Source organism: Hibiscus syriacus, unplaced genomic scaffold (genome assembly GCF_006381635.1).
Source record: "Hibiscus syriacus cultivar Baekdansim isolate YM2019G1 unplaced genomic scaffold, ASM638163v2 tig00111208_pilon, whole genome shotgun sequence".
Taxonomy (NCBI): Eukaryota; Viridiplantae; Streptophyta; class Magnoliopsida; order Malvales; family Malvaceae; genus Hibiscus; species Hibiscus syriacus.
Window position 1 is genome coordinate 82,796 of NW_024063020.1, and position 17,001 is coordinate 99,796.

At 30.4% G+C, this 17,001-nt stretch overlaps 1 protein-coding gene across 1 annotated transcript; it reads right to left on the bottom strand.

The window, feature by feature from the left end:
• Positions 1-1,088: 1,088 nt before the first annotated feature.
• LOC120155818 (GATA transcription factor 15-like) lies at positions 1,089-2,014 on the bottom strand. Its single transcript, XM_039167283.1, has 3 exons — positions 1,816-2,014; positions 1,575-1,730; positions 1,089-1,480 (listed from the first exon to the last, which is right to left on the bottom strand). Exons 1-3 carry the CDS (start codon positions 1,834-1,836, stop codon positions 1,223-1,225), a joined length of 435 nt encoding a protein of 144 aa, XP_039023214.1. The 5' UTR covers positions 1,837-2,014; the 3' UTR covers positions 1,089-1,222.
• Between the last annotated feature and the right edge of the window lie 14,987 nt (positions 2,015-17,001).

Consider the following 17,001-nt stretch of genomic DNA (forward strand, 5'->3'; position numbering starts at 1 on the left):
ATTTTCTTGTCTTTTTTTTTACATTTTAAATATTGGTGATGGTAGTGACTAGAATGAACACATGATAAAAATTGAAAATTAAATTGTTAATTTCAAAGAGTTTAACTACTAATGGCATAATTTTACCACTAATTGAACATATAACGATCACTAAACGAACATTTTCATAAATGTTAAATGAACACATTTCTAAACATATAAACAAGCACGTTCACAAACATTAAATGAACATGCTCGTGAACAATAAATAAACGAACACAAACATAATACAAAAAATTTAAACGAACACAAACCGTACATAAACACCTTCAAAAATTGGTTGAGCAAGCACATTTGATTGACTTACCTAACTACTCATCTTTGTTCTCTCGTATTTTCTTATTTCATAAATCCTATAGCCATTATGATTAGGGATGGGCATGAGACCCGAACCCGACGGATTCCGACCCAACTCGACACGATTGGGTCAAGTTTTTTTTAAAAAATTTTGAGTTCGGGTCAGGTTTGGGTTTAGAGTGAAAAATATCCGACCCGACCCGAAAAAAATATAATTATACCTTATATATTTAGAAATAATTATAATAATACCCCTCTCTATATATATTTTTCAATTAAATCACTTTTTTTATTGAATAAAAATAATATTTTTTATTATTTCGAGTCAAGTCGGGTTTCTAATTTATATGTCGGGTCGGATTCGGATTAGGCGAAACTTTATTTTGATCAAGTCGGATCAGATCTCGGGTGAAGGATCTCTTGTTCTCGAGTCGAGTAGATTAAAAACCCCAACCCAACCCGACTCAGATTCATCCCTAATTATGATATCAATAATAAAAGACGGAATTCAAACAACACATATTTGGAATAAATATAAAAATAACCAATACTATTATATTAAAACTTTTAAAATTCAAATTCTCCACTTCAGCGTATATTTGGAAATGGATTTGAATCCCCACCAAAAAAGTAATTTCCACTTTATGCTGTTTGGCGCCTCAGAAAATTTCATTTTCCCTTTTACCATACATTCATAACACAAATATCAAATTACTAATACATTTTGATTAACAAAATCAGAGTAAAAACTTCCACAGATTACCAATACAGAGTTAGTCAACACTAAAAAGAACTACAAATTAACCAAAGATTACACTTGAAAATTGTTAGATACCCATCACAGAAACTATTATTTTTGTTCTAAAATATAATAATATTCCACAAATTAAGCATAAACAGAGCCGTACGATAGCGCCATTAAAAGGACTGCAGCTTGTTCTTCCTCTCCCAGCTTGCTTATTTGCTTCTCATCCTTTGATCTTCGTATCAGAACTTCTCTCCCTAAATAAAGCAATCTTTGCTTCAAATTATCGCCGAAATTTTTGTTGTTTCCTTTCTTTGATCTCTTGTCTTCTCCTTTGTTTAATCCCGGAATTGCTCTCCTCTTTTTCCTGCTTCTGATCCCACACGCATTGCATAGTGACTGTAAAAACAAACAGAAAAAAGAAGAAGATTAAACGCCAAATCAGATCAAATCAAAGAGAAAATAAACGTTAAAATGGATTTGAAAAACATACTTTGGGACCAGCTGGGCCTCCTCTCCAAAGAGGAGTCTTGGAAGTACCACAATCGGCACAATTCTTCTTTGTTTCAATGCCAATGGCTTGATCCGGTGATTCTTCTGGTGAAATACAATCTGGGTAATTCTTGTTTTGATCCTCAGAACTCTGTTCCTGCAAAACAAAACAAGGGGAAAAAATGAGAATCAGCTAAGAGAAATGTGAAGACAAAGCTCAAGAACGAACCGGATAAACTCACCTTTTCACTCTGATCCAACATGTTTACTGCATATTCCGAAGATCTGAAACCAACCCAAGTTTTGGAAGACGAAGAATAGAAATGGGTAGTGAGAATAAAAGGTGATTGGATGAGAAAATAAGGTTAAATAGATCAAATAAAATGGAGGTTTTGGGAGGAAAAATGAAGGAAAATAAAGCAGAGGGGAATAAAGTAAACAGACACGAAACGCCACACGCAGGGCGGATCTAGATACCGCTTTATAAAACGGGATGCAAAACCCTAACTCCGGGCTTGTGAAATGACGAAAATACCACTGGTAGATTTAGTTTTTATCGTTTGTTGCCACCCTCCAAATCCCCTCATAATTGTCCGTGAAATGAACAAAAAGGGCGCCATTGTTCTTTTTGCCTTCATTGGTTTCTGTTTGGGCTCCAAATTTTTAGTAATTCCGTTGACTGTTTGTTTTCCCGGAAAATTTTTTGGATTTGAAAGAGTTTATTTTTACGAGATGTACGAGGTACGTCGGCTTTAATATATAGTTAAAGAAATATGTTACTAGAAATATTATCATTCTTTTAATATTTTCGATAAAATCTTACTTAAAATATTATTTTTTTTTATTGAAAATGTTAATATTGGGTGTTACTTAAAATATTTAATATTTTCGGTAAAGCGCTACCTAAAACATTATTTTTTCTACCGAAAATGTTAATATTGAGTTCTACCGGAAATTAGTTATCAAAAATAATATTTTCAATAAAAAATGTTTTAGGTAATCTTTAACCGAAAATATTAAAAAATAATTATATTTTCGATAAGACCTTTACTTAGTTGTATATTAAGACTGCCGTACAACATAACTATTCCATTTTTATTCGGTTAATTTAAGTGAAGAATATATTTTTCTAGTATTCAGGTAAAGGATATTTTTAAATTTTAGTTTAAAATAGCATTTTTAATATAATTATAAAATAAAACACCACAACATCAATTGTAAAGAGTAATTTTTAATATTATCTTAAAATAAAACACATTTATTATTGTTCTCATTTGAAACAGTATTGACCTTTTCAAGGTTGAGATTGTACTTTGGATAATTAAACTCAAAATTGTTACTGTTGGGCATATGAAAGTCAAAAGAAATAGAATGAGATAGCGATGTCATTGATTCACCTAATCATATAGCAGAAATAACATCTCTCATGTCTGATATAAAATCATTTATATTTATTGTTTTCAATCTTTTTATTCTTTTTAAGGATTAAGTATAAAATAAGTGTTCAATCTATAACGATTTTTTCGAATAGATGTCAAAAGTATTTTATTATGGTATATGAGTATGTGTTTAAATTTAGTAAAAAAATGAATTTAAAATAAATGACAAATTGAAAGAATATGGAGGTTATGAAAAATTGAAGGATTAAATTTAAAAATAAAAAATTGTTATCAAAAAGAAGAATTGAAAGTACACATGTATTTTATTATGGTTTAAGAATATGTGGCTTAAATTTGGTAAAAATGACTTAAAATAAACGACTAATTGAATAAATAAGGAGATTATGAAAAATTGAAGGACTAAATTGAAAAATAAAAAATTTGTTATTAAAAAGAAGGATTGAAAATATACATGAATTATACTATGGTTTAGGATATGCCTGTAAACGAACCGAACGAACATGAACGAGGTATGTTCATGTTCGTTCGTTTAACTTTAACTGAACAAATGAACGAACATGAACATAAGCGAACAAAAAAAATCTTGTTCGTGTTCATTCATTAAGGAATGTAGCTTGTTCGTGTTCATTCATGTTCGTTCATTTAAATGATAAATAAGCACAAATGAACGAACATAAACGGACGGATGTAAACGACCATAAATGAACACAAACAAATAAATGTAAACGAACATAAACAAACACAATAAATGATCGTAAACGAACGAAAACGAACATAAATGAACATAAACCACAACAACAATAATTACATAAAATTCATTAGTATAAGTTGCAACTTCATAGTTAATTTGTATTTAATTTTTTGGGTTCTTTTGTATTTAAAATTAATTGAATTTTAAAATATTAATGGGTATCATATTAAAATGTATAGGACCTTAATATTTTAAATGGTTCTAGAGAGATTGAGTTAAACATAAATGAACGAACATAAACGAATGAAAGTAACGAACAAATGATCAAACATAAACGAACATATTATCGAACGTTCACAAACGTAAATGAATGAATGAGCCCTATGTTCGTGTTCGTTCAATATTTAATTAACCGAACACAAAATCTTGTTCATGTTCATTCGTTTAATAAATAAACGAACTTCCCGTCAAACGGTTAACGAATGGTTCGTTGAATGTTCGATTCGTTTATAGGCCTAGTTTAGGAGGATGTGGTTCAAATTTGGTAAAAAATAGACTTAAAATGAAGGAGGAATTGAAGAAATAATGAAATCATGGACTAAATTGTAAATCTTTCAAAATACTTTGTCATATTTTTGGTTTTTCGAGAAACTCAAAAATTCAAAATTTCTACTTGACTTTAACTCGAAAAACAAATTTATAATTCGAGTTGACTCGAATAAATCAAATAACTCGACTCAAATAACTTGAAATTGAAAAAACATCAATTTTTTGAGTTGAGACGAGTTTTGTTCACCCCTAGCCGGAGATGACCCGCAATTGGAGTAAATTGGACTAAAATAAGATATTTTAAGAGTTTTTTTTGTATGTTAGAAAAAATGGGGTTTTTTTTGCAAATAAAATATTTTTTAATTTTTTAAATAAAATTTAAAATTATCATATTGTGACACGTGTCACTTAACGAGAGTTTTTAATGGTATTTTACACCGATGCACCTAGAGTGGTAACGTTTGTAATGTCAGATACCTAAAGTGGTAACGTTTGTAACGTCAGGCGCCTAAAGTGGTAACATTTATAATTTTGGGAAGTTGGATGGGCCGAAAAAAATATTTTAGGCACATATTAAAAAAAGGGTATAGTTTGTGCACTTATTTTATACTTAAGCCTCTTTTTAATAATATGAAGTGATTATAAAGTAGTATTTGCTCATAAATTTTTTAATTATTGACAATGCAACTGTTGTGGTTGCTTGAATTCAGGACCTCTAGAGATAATAATCAAAAGCGAATCTAGAAAAATTTTAGAGTAGGCACACATGTATTAATAATATAAACTATTTATATCTAGATGAATACAATAAAATTTCAGTGTGTGCACAATAAAATTTCAGGATGGACACACATATATCAATAAAAAAAACTTTAAGTTCTAAAAAAGAAAAAAAATCAAATTTCAGAAAATTTGAGGGTGGGTTCATCACTAATAATAATATATATTTTATCATTAAAATCACATCCAAGGTGAAATTGTTTTAATAATGTGTTGAAAAATATTTACCATACAAGATATAGAAAATTTACTTTTTTTCAAACATGATATTTGTCCCAATATCCATTAAAAATTGTTGAAATTTTATAATGATTTTTTAAAAAAGTTTAGATGATTCTATGATTTATGGTATACCATTAGTTTTCATATCATCCTACATGCATAAAGTATGAAGAAGACATTAGACGCCTATAATCGTGACAACTTTTAAAATTATTATGCATTTCAGACGACTTCTAATAAAAATTATAATAAATATTTTAATTGAAAAAATAATTTTTCATGCACGATCAATTTTTCTTTCAAAACATTATTCAAAGGATTTGTCAATATAAAATATTAAAATTTAAGGGGTTTGAATACTGACGAATGTGAATAGAACAAATGGGTTGGGAAGGTCGTCATTGCCTCTGTAGTATCCGATCTGAATTAATCGATTAATAGATTAGATATGGATGATTATAAAAAAATTGTATATTATAAATCACATTATATTATAATGAAAATAGGATAAAAGGAAAGATTAGTTGGTTTTTGTGGTTCACAAAACTCAAAGCCGATGAAAAGTGAATATCAAACGGCTGTTAAAAGGAATCATCTCATTGAAACCTTCTCAAACAAGTCAATATTTGTCGGTAAGAAAATAACTCCACCCATATCTATTTCAGTTTCATTTTTTCTATGGATAAATTACATCATTCATCACTTTATTATTATTTTAATCTTATTTTGGTCAATAAAGTTTAAATATTTTTAATTTAACATCTTAACTTTTAAATTACTCGTGTTTTAATCACTCTAATTTAATTTATTAATAATTTTTATGACATTAAATTTTTATTATTATTTTATTAATACATAATCAAGATAGAAAAATGAAAGTTAGAATAATTAAATTATGAGTAATTTGAAAGTTAAGTAAATAAATTTTAAAAAAATAAACTTCAGTACCAAAATAGGAGAGATAAAAGAGTTGAGTGATGAATGATATAATTTAGTTATTAAAAATTGACATGTTGTAACAGTTCTGCTAAGTTTTTAACGACGAGATACCAATACAAAACAAAAAGTAAACGTAAGGTCTGATTTTGAAATAAATAAAAGTTTAGATACTAAAACGAAATAGAACTGATAGTTTAAGTGATAAATGTGTTGTTTACCCATTAATAAAATATTGTAGTTGAAATTCCTTTAAGAAATAACGATATCAATTAGTAAAATAAAGTGAAAGTTATGATAATCATTAGAATTATTAGTAATTGAAATCGATCTTAACAATATTATTCATAGTTTCTAGTGACTAAACTTTAATTTTTTTATATTTTTAAAGATCAAACTAAAAAAATATTAAAAGTACAATAATTACAATAAAATTTTCAAGAAGGCATTCAGAATAAATTTTGAAAACTAAATTCATTTAAAACAGGTTTTTTAAAACTTTTATTTTAATTCTTTCCCTTTTTTTATATTTTAGTTTTAAAATATAAAAGTAAAGAAATAGAATAAGAATATCCACGGCTACTGCTGAGTTCACTCTACATTTTTCCCCCTTTTTCCTTTGACATCATGGTTCAATTTGTAAGTCCAAATATTAAAGCAAACATCAGTCAGATTATTTTATGATTTTTCTGATAGGATTCAGACATATTTGGGTCTTGAAATCTCTTGGATCGTATTCCTCCATCTCTTAATTTTCTAACACCGTTTGAATCAAATCAAACAGATATCGAGAGTTTGAGATACGATCATTTTATTGAAGACTCTGCATACTTGAATTTCATTATGAGAAATGTTGACCATTCACTCATGTTTGGTTATTTCCTTCATTTTCCACTTGGTTGATGGGTGAAAGAGCCTAATCACTTGACATGAACAAGAGGTATGTTATATGGAAGTTTGCAGCAAGGAGAAATTGAGGAATTCAATTGGTTAGGACAACTCATTCGTTCACCTATTCAACCATTCAAATGCATGGCTAGGACAACTATTCATCTCCTACACATATATGGATAACCAAATGAGTGAATTTGGAGCCTAAGAACACTCATTCATGTCCCAAATATATGAATGTACATCGTGTATGTTCACTGAAGAATCAAAGCTCACTCATTAATCAAGCAAGTTCATTGAAGCACCAAAGCAACCCTTCATCAAATCATTCATGCATTGAATGATCAATCATTGGAAATTTACCCAAATTTAACAAATTCATTCATGTATTTGTTTTATCATTTTCATCCTTTCACCTATCTTATGCAAGCCTATAAATAGGCCATCAAATTTCATTTTGTAACAAGTTGAATTTATCATTTTCCATAGTGAAATACAAGTTGAGCTTGTCTCACTTTTGCTTTCGACCTATCTCAATATAGATAATGGGTCACGTTCTATCCAATCCACCTTGTGTTTGTTAAGTGGCTTATAAGATTCATGCCAATTTTGTTTTATAATATTGTTTCTTCTTAGTCCTTAATCGATTCATGTTATATTACTTAATCCCTTACTTTCATCCCTAAACATTCATACATTTCAAATTCATCAATTATCCGTCATCCAATACTTTATCCTTTAATCTATGATTTTCGCATCATTTAAATTGAGTTTTAATTCAAAGTCTACCTAATTTGGGGTATCCTTAATTTGATCGGAAACACGGCGTATCGACTTCACCTATGAAGGCAAGATCACATCATTTGATATCAAAGCTAGTTAATTAAAGTACAACATGTCTCGAAATTTTGATTTATCAGACCAAGTTTTTCATCAAAAATTTGAAAAGTTGCAATTAGTTTCGTTGCAAAAGCGAACGAAAAAAATTATTTTGAGGAGGAAAGAAAACAAGAAGAAAGTTTCTTCGAGTGAACTCAAAATCAAATAAGAAAAATGTGGGCAAAAAAAACTTCACAAAGAAGAATTGCTCGCCACCAAACAATTCTCAAGTGTTGGAGTGATGAGCAAAGATGAACAACAACAGGAAAAAAAATTCTTGAATCTAGTTGCCACACCGATGAGCATATTTGTAGCAAGATCAAAGATGAAGGAAGTTGCACGGATGAATAAAGTTCGACCTTGATGAAATAAAATTGAGAGGCAACAAAGAGTCTTCAACCGTTTAAGTTACATTGGTTAAAAAATGAAGATGTCCTACGAAGGAGCCCTTGGCAATTTCAAATATGGATTTTGCGTGAGGAATTTTCTATCAAGTACCTAATCAAGTTCAAAGGATAGTCAATTACTATCATTTCCAAGACCTTGAAACAATTGAGGGTGAAATAAAATTTGCCTTACAGATACATGGTATTTTGTAATTGTGTTGTTCCATTTCAGGATTTCGTCGAACCACTACGAGGGGCTCAATTAGATTACTCCACATATGGAAAAGACTCAATTTTTCTTGAAAATGATGTTCATTCTCTCGTCAATGTTTTTGATTTGAGGAAAATTATTCCAAAAGAGGGAGGAAACGATACATATATGGTAAGGCGCAAGGTCAAGAGTGGCGTCCTATCTTCTATAGACATTTTCGATTCAAGGACGAATCGTCTTAAAGGAGGGAATCATGTAGCATGTCCACAAGCTTGGCAAGGTTCTTGGCAAATTTTATGAGGCCATTTGATCGAGGCAAATTATCAATTTGCAAGAAGCCTCAAGAAGCTCCTACGAGCTTAATCTGAGATGTTTGTAACAAAGACAGATATCTACAGGTCCTAATTAATTATGTTCATGAAAAGCACGTATAGTGGAGGTCTTACTTGATCATAAGGAAAAGCCTCCATCGTTGAACATGTTTCATTGATTTGGAGGGGTTCTTATTAGCCATATATTTACATTACGTAACAATTTTATATATATTCCACATTTGAAGGTTTTATGTGCATTATATTCATACATGAACATGGCTTGGCATATTGGTTCAATTTGTCGGTCCAAATATTAAAGCAAGCATGAAAAAAAGGATCAAGAATATCAGTTAGATTGTCTTCATTTTTTAGTTAGGATCCAAACATATTTGGATCTTGGAATCTCTTGGATCCTATTCCTCTATCTCTTAGATTTCCAACGTCTTTTGAATCACATCAATCCAATATTAGGAGCTTGAGATATGATCATTTATTGAAGACTCTGCAGGTTGAAATTTCATTACAGGAAATGTTGACCACTCACTTATGGTTGATTCTTTTTTTCATTTGCCACTTAATTTATGGGTGAAAGAGCTTAATAATTTGGCATGGACAAGAGGTATGTCAAATGGAAGTTTGCAGAAAGAGGGAATTGGGGAATTAAATTGGTTATTTATACATGTAAGCTTGGAGACTCTTGAACAATTCATGCATCACTTATTTCAATGCATGGCTAGAACAACCATTCATCTCCTACGCATATATGGACAATCGAATGAGTGAATTTAGAGCCTAGGAACATTCATTCGTGTCTCAAATATATGAATGAGCATCATGTACGTTCATTAAAGAATCAAAAGTCCATTCATTAATCTAGTTCATTGAAACAGCAACCCTTCACCTAATCATTCATGCATTGAATAAACAACCATTGGAAGTGCACCAAAATTAATCAAATTCATTCATGTATTTGCTTTAATTTATCCATCCTTTGACTTATCTTATGTAAACCTATAAATAGGCCATCAAATTTCATTTTGTAACAAGTTATTTTCCTTAGTTAAATACAAATTGAGTTTGTCACACTTTTATTTTTGACTTATCAAGATTTTCTTGTGGCGTTTCTCTATTGAATTTATCACTCTTCGAGTGTGGCGTTCATCCATCTTTTTACCACATTGGTTCCTATCTCAATATAAATAGTGAGTCATCTTCCATCCAATCCACCTTGTGTTTGAAGTGTCTTATAAGATTCAGGTTAATATTATTTTATAATATGATAGAGAAATGACAACGGATGAAAGATTATTGTTCTCGTTAAGGAATGAAACCTAAAAAGCTCTAGACTCGATAAAGAAAGTGAAATGATTTGAATAGAAGAAGAAGATGATAAAGTTGTGGAAGATGAAAATAGATGAATAATTGTCTTATCGAACCCTCCTAGCCACAATGAAATGGTAAACTCGATAAATGGCTCTAACTAACCCTCCTAATCGCAATGAAGAGACAAATCAGAGTGTGAAGATCTCTCTCACAAAGAACTTAATGAAAAGAAGTTTCAAAGGCACAAGGAATCAACACTTGTGTTGAACTATATTTTGATATAACAATTAAGGCAAAATGTTTTTGGACTTGAATTGAATTTGTTCAAAGTTTTCAAAGTTTTCAAAATAATTCAAAATCCACTTTACTTGGAATTGAGCACAAACAATTTTCTGGACAAGCAATACCGATAATGTTCTTACGGTATCGATACCTCATGAATAGTACTGATATTGTTCATATGGTACCGATACCAAGGTAAGGGAAGTATCGATACTCACTAGGTAGTATTGATACTACTAGCATTGCGCAAATTTCAGAATGCAAAAATGGTACCGATACCCAAAGGGGTACCGATACTACTTTGTATAGTAGTATCGATACCATATGCATAGTATCGATACCATCAGGCCCCAACGGCTAGTTGATTTAAATATAAAAAAGGTAGTACCGATACTCCCTTTAGGAGTACCGATACCATATGTTCTGGGCAGTTTTATTTTGCACAAAAATTGATCTCCAACGGCTCCAAAACACTCCCAACGAGTAGAAACGACCACAACAATATTTCAACATATAAATACAAGTTGAGGACACTTAAAGAAGGGTTAGAACACCTATCCAAGCATTCAAACACAAGAGAAGAGTTTTTCATTTTTATTTTCATTTTTATTTTTATTGTAAAATATTGTGTTTGTGTGAGTTTAAATCTTTGTAAACACCTACTTTTGAGAGGTTTATTTGTTTACTTCTTTTATCCTTTTGTAAAGGGTTTTGGTTCTAGTTTAGCCACGTGAAAAACTTGGGAGTGTAAATGTTACTCTTGATCCTTGAAAAAGAAAGAACAAATTAGTGAATTTGTTAGAAAATCCTTAGTGAGGAGCTAAGGTAGTGGATGTAGACTTAGTTGAGAAGTCGAACCACTATAAATCCTTGTTTCAATTGTCTTATCTTTTTATCTCCTTACTCCCTAAACATTTTATTGCCAATTCACCCCATTGTGCAATTTTTGTTTTTCAATTAAGCCTCTTCGATCCTAATAATTGGTATTAGAGTTTGTCTCATTAGAAGGTTTAACCACCTTGAGACGATCTTAGAAGAAGTTTTACTGATTCCCTACACAACCGACAAAAAGATGGCTTCAACCTCTTGTGCCTATTACATTGAAGTTCACAACCGATCAACAAGCCACCCTACTTTAATGGAGCAAATTATATCTACTGGAAGAATATGATGATGCTCTTCATTCAAGCTAACAATCTAAGAGCTTGAAACTCAATCATGAAGGGTTACTCCACTCCACCCAGTGAGATAGACGATTGGAGTGATGGAGAGAAGAAAAAGTTCCAGCTCAATGCTAAGGCTATGCACATCATTTTTTGTGCATTAGGCCCGAATGAATATGGAAGAGTCTCCTCTTGTTCTAATGCCAATGATATATGGGATAAGCTCCAAGTCACTCATGAAGGAACCGATGAAGTGAAGGAAACCAAGATAAGTCTTCTTAATCATAGCTACGAGAATTTCAAGATGAAACCCGATAAAGACATCGAAGATATGAAAGATAAATTTTCCGCGATTGTTAACAGTCTAAAGGGATTTGAAGAAGTAATCCCTAAAGAGATGCTTGTAAGAAAGATGATCTACTCTCTTCCAAAGTCTTGGCAATCGAAGAAGACGACGATCATTGAGGCTAAGAATCTAAAGTCTCTCACTCTCGATGAGTTGATTGATTCTCTTTTCACTCATGAGTTGATGGTGAAGGAAGAGGAAGATGATGAAGAAAAGAAGGACAAGAAGAAGGAAGAAAAAAAGAATGAGGTAGGCATTGCCTTCAAGTCCACCAATGAGAGCTATCGAGATTCAAATGAAGAGGTGGATGAAGAACGATGATGAAGAAGAAGAGATGTCCAAGCTCTTCAAAAAGTTCAAGAGATTCATGTCTTCCAATGAAGTGAAGCATGAATCGAGCAAGAAGAAAAGTCCCCCGGTGTGCTTCAATTGTCAAAGAATGGGGCATGTCAAGTATGAATGTCCCCTCCGAAAGATGAAGGGATCATCCAAGAAAAAGGCATTTTGGCAGCTTGGAGCGATGAAGATGACTCCAATGATGAAGATGAAGTAGTCAATCTATGCCTCATGGCCATCGAAGGAGATTCAATGGTATCTTCTAACTCAAATGATTTAAATTCACATTCTTTTGATGAGTTACAAGATGCTTATAATGAGTTGCATTTGGAATTTGAGACCATGAATTCCAAACATAAGAAATTAATTTCAAAACTCAAAATTGAAAATGATTTGGTTTTGAAAGAAAAAATTGATTTTGAAAATCGAAATGAAATTTTGAAAAATGATTTAGAAATTTCAAAAATCAAAATCAATGATTTAGAAAAAGAAAATTTCGATTTGAAAGTTAAGCTTGAGAGCTTAACAAAAGAAAAAGAATTAATTTCTCAAAATAACTCATTATGTTTAAAAATGGCAAAATGCTCAAATTGTCATTTCCATGGTCATATGGAACATGCTTGTCCCATAAAGAAAAGAAAATCTTTTAAAATTAGACAAGTATGGGTTCCTAAGGGAACAAGGGGCATTGAAACTAACATTCAAGGATCCAAAGCAATTTGGATACCAAAACTACTTAAATGTCTCTTGTAGGTGTGTGGGAGCAATTGTGATGAAAATAAAGAAATCAAGATGCTCTAGCCACACTAAAAAAGGAATGGGCAACCTCTAAGCTTAAAAGCTTTTAAATTTTGCATAATTGGTTGCTCATTTGTTTCTTTGGCATGCATGAGTTTTGATCTTAGATGGTTAAGTTTTGTTTTTCATCTCATGTATGTTAAAAATGTGTTATAATGAACATTTTAAAGTTTTAATGATTTTTCATAATTTTTAGTTCATCATAATGAATTTTGGTCAAAATTTATTTCCAATACAAATGATATCTCTCTAACAATTGATATCAACTTTTCAAATGCTTTGATTTTACAAATTTTAAATTCTTGACCTTAATTTTAAATGATTATGCAAGTGATTTATTATAAATGATACATTTCTATCAATTGATATCCATTTTTCAAATGCATAACATTTTTGGAAGACTTTATGCATATGCACTTAATTTCAACATTTGGTATTGCATAAAGTGTTTTGACTTTGATATATTGAATTTCATGTGTTACTAACATGTTTTTTACTCTTTGTTGAAATTCAATTTTTGTTTTAGTGTCAAGCTTTTAAAGGTAAATTTTGTTTCGAATGCACTTTTTGAGGGGGGAGCTTTTTGATTTTTCAAATGCTTTTAATGTCAAATATACCAATTACTCTCCAAAGTTATTTTAGACTTTAAAGTTGAATTATTTTTGATATAACAAAAAGGGGAAGAATTATGGTTTGAAAAATTCAATTTCTTAATGAAAATGGGGGAGCTGAACATTTTCATACAGTTTTCCAACAATTGATATATTTTTTAATAAATAGTTTATTAAGAGGGAGTATTGATACTACCACCATTGCTCAAATTCCAGAATGCAAAAATGGTACCGATACCCTAACGGGTACCGATACTACTTTGTATAGTAATATCGATACCATAGGCATAGTATCAATACCATCAGGCCCCAATGGCTAGTAACGGCTAGTTGATTTAAATATGAACAAAGGTAGTACCGATACTCCTTTTAGGAGTACTGATACCCTCTGTTCTGGGCAGTTTTATTTTGCACGAAAATTGATCCCCAGCGGCTCCAAAACACTCCCAACGGGTAGAAACGGCCACAACAACATTCCAACATATAAATACAAGTTGAGGACGCTTGAAGAAGGGTTAGAACACCTATCCAAGCAATCAAACACAAGAGAAGAGTTTTTCATTCTTATTTTCATTTCTCTTGTAAATATTATGTTTGTGTGAGCTTAATTCTTTGTAAACACCTACCTTTGAGAGGTTTATTTGTTTACTTCTTTAATCCTTTTGTAAAGGAGTTTTGGTTCTAGTTTAGCCAAGTGAAAAACTAGGGAGTGTAAAGGTTACTCTTGATCATTGAAAAAAAAAGAACAAATTAGTGAATTTGTTAGAAAATCTTTAGTGAGGAGCTAAGGTAGTGGATGTAGACTTAGTTGAGAAGTCGAACCACTATAAATCCTTGTGTCAATTATCTTATCTTTTTTATCTCCTTACTCCCTAAACATTTTATTGTCAATTCACCCTCTTGTGCAATTTTCGGTTATTCAATTGAGCCTCTTCGATCCTAACAACTTGCAAAGATAAACTCTTAATGTATTATATTCAAGAAAAGATATGTTTTCAATGAATGAAGCCTCCTTTATATGGGAGGAGTTCTAAAATTCCTAAACAGTTAATGAATAAAAATAATAATAATAAACTAAACATGTTTTAATTCTAATTCCTAATAAAAATAATAATAAACTATGAATGATGTTTTAACTCGATATTAATTCCTAATAAAATAATAAATCCAATCCTAAAAGATAATGCATCATCCTATATTAAATTATGTTACAAATAATCAATAAAAATATTAAAAATTCGTAATAATTACAAAATCTCATATTAATACCGTATAAGAATTTTTACATGCGCTGTCTTCACTAAAATGAGTGTATCTTGAGTTTTTGTTATTAGATTGATACGATTCAAGAACCGTTGGAAAGCTAAGAGACGGTCAGTTGTAACTCCAGAAGACATGTCGGCCAAATAACATCAGGATCCCATTCAAAAAGCAGTCGCAAGTCTGCTGCTCTGTTGTTCTTCTTTTCCAAGGCTTGGTCGTGTAAATCAATTGGAATTGTTAGTCCATCTTCCTTTGATGTGAGTCTTGTGATGCATGTATCATAAAATCGGTTCCTCTTAGTCCTTAATTGATTCAAGTTCTATTATCTAATCCCTTACTTCCATCCCAAACATCCATACTTTTCAAATCCATTAATTATCCACCATCCAACACTTCATCCTTTAGTCCATGATTTCTGCATCATTTCAATTGAGTTTCAATTCAAAGTCTACTTCTACCTAGTTCGGGACATCCTTAATTCGATCGGGAACATGAGCGACTCGACTTCACCTACGAAGGTGAGATTGCATCACATAAATTAAAATAGAATTTTATTAAAAAAGTAATTTTATAATAAAATGAAACAATGAGTTTAAAGAAGCCGCCCAAAACAATTTTTGAAAATATAGTTCACTTAAAATTAATTTCTGAAAATTTTATTTTAATTATTTCACTTCTATTTTTTTTACAATTTAGTTTCCAAAAAAAAAATGGAACAAAATCATCATCATTTGCTCTCTACTTTGTTGATCATTATAGCATTCACTTTATTTTATTAAATATTCTCTCATTATCTTCATTTCCTCAATGTTTCTCAAAATTAATATTACCCTAAGGGGGTGTTTGGTTCAAGGATTGTGGGATTCCCATGGGATGAGAATCCCACATTCCCATGTTTGGTTGACCGAGAATCTCATTCCCGGTAATGTTTTATTACCAATAGTAAATTTTTTGGAGTATATTACCGGGAATGTCATTACCTCCCTTCCCTTAGGTATTGTAACATTACCAGCGTTTTAGACTAAAATGCCCTTAAAATTTTATTTTTTTTCAAAAATATCATTCTTCTGTCATTGAATAATAAAAATTATACGAAGGTTAAATTACAAATTTATACTTAAATTATTTTAGATTTACAAAAAATAAATCTATAATTAAAATTTTATATAAAGTTCAGGGGTTAAATTTTTTTTATCATTTCATTAAACCTTTTTTATATTTTTAATTTTGTAAAAAAATTATATAAATATTATGAATTTAATTTTTTAAAGAAAATATATAAATATTTTACAATTTGTAATATTATACAAATATATAATAAGGACAATTTGGTCAAATATATATTCCAATAATCTTTTATTCCTTTAACCAAACACGGTAATCTTACATTCCTACTAAACCAACCAAACACAAAATACAACATTCCCAATAATCCTATTCCCTGGTAATCTTTTATTCCCACTGGTAATCTTACATTCCGTGAACCAAACGCACCCTAATTAGTCATTTAATTCACTAATTATCTATTCAACCTGGCTTTTAAAAAACATATTAAAATATAGATTTATAAGAATTTTATATTTTATATATATCAATGCCCTCTATTAAATTTAAAAACAAAGATTGGTTATGTAATGTCAAAATCAAGACGAGACAAAACTTAATGGCACGTGATTTTATTCATGATCATGGGATTTTCAAAAGTCGGGAAATAAAAATTGATTGGTTAATTAAATTGAATCTTCTTTCCAACAAACAAAACACATTAACAGACAGGATGCAATAAGTAAATTCAATACTTCATTAAATACGAAAACCCTAAAAAATTCTCACCTCTTTTAACCCCCCAAAATTTTCATATGTTCCCCGTTCTTTATATATATATTTTTATAATTATTACAATTTATTTATAATTTACATATATTCTTTTACTTTTTTTCCATCAGTTAATATTGTAGATGGAAAATACAGACACGTAAAGTAATGAGGTTTATCAATCAATACTCAGTACTGAAACTCTGTTTCATGTGACAGTAGACAGCAAATA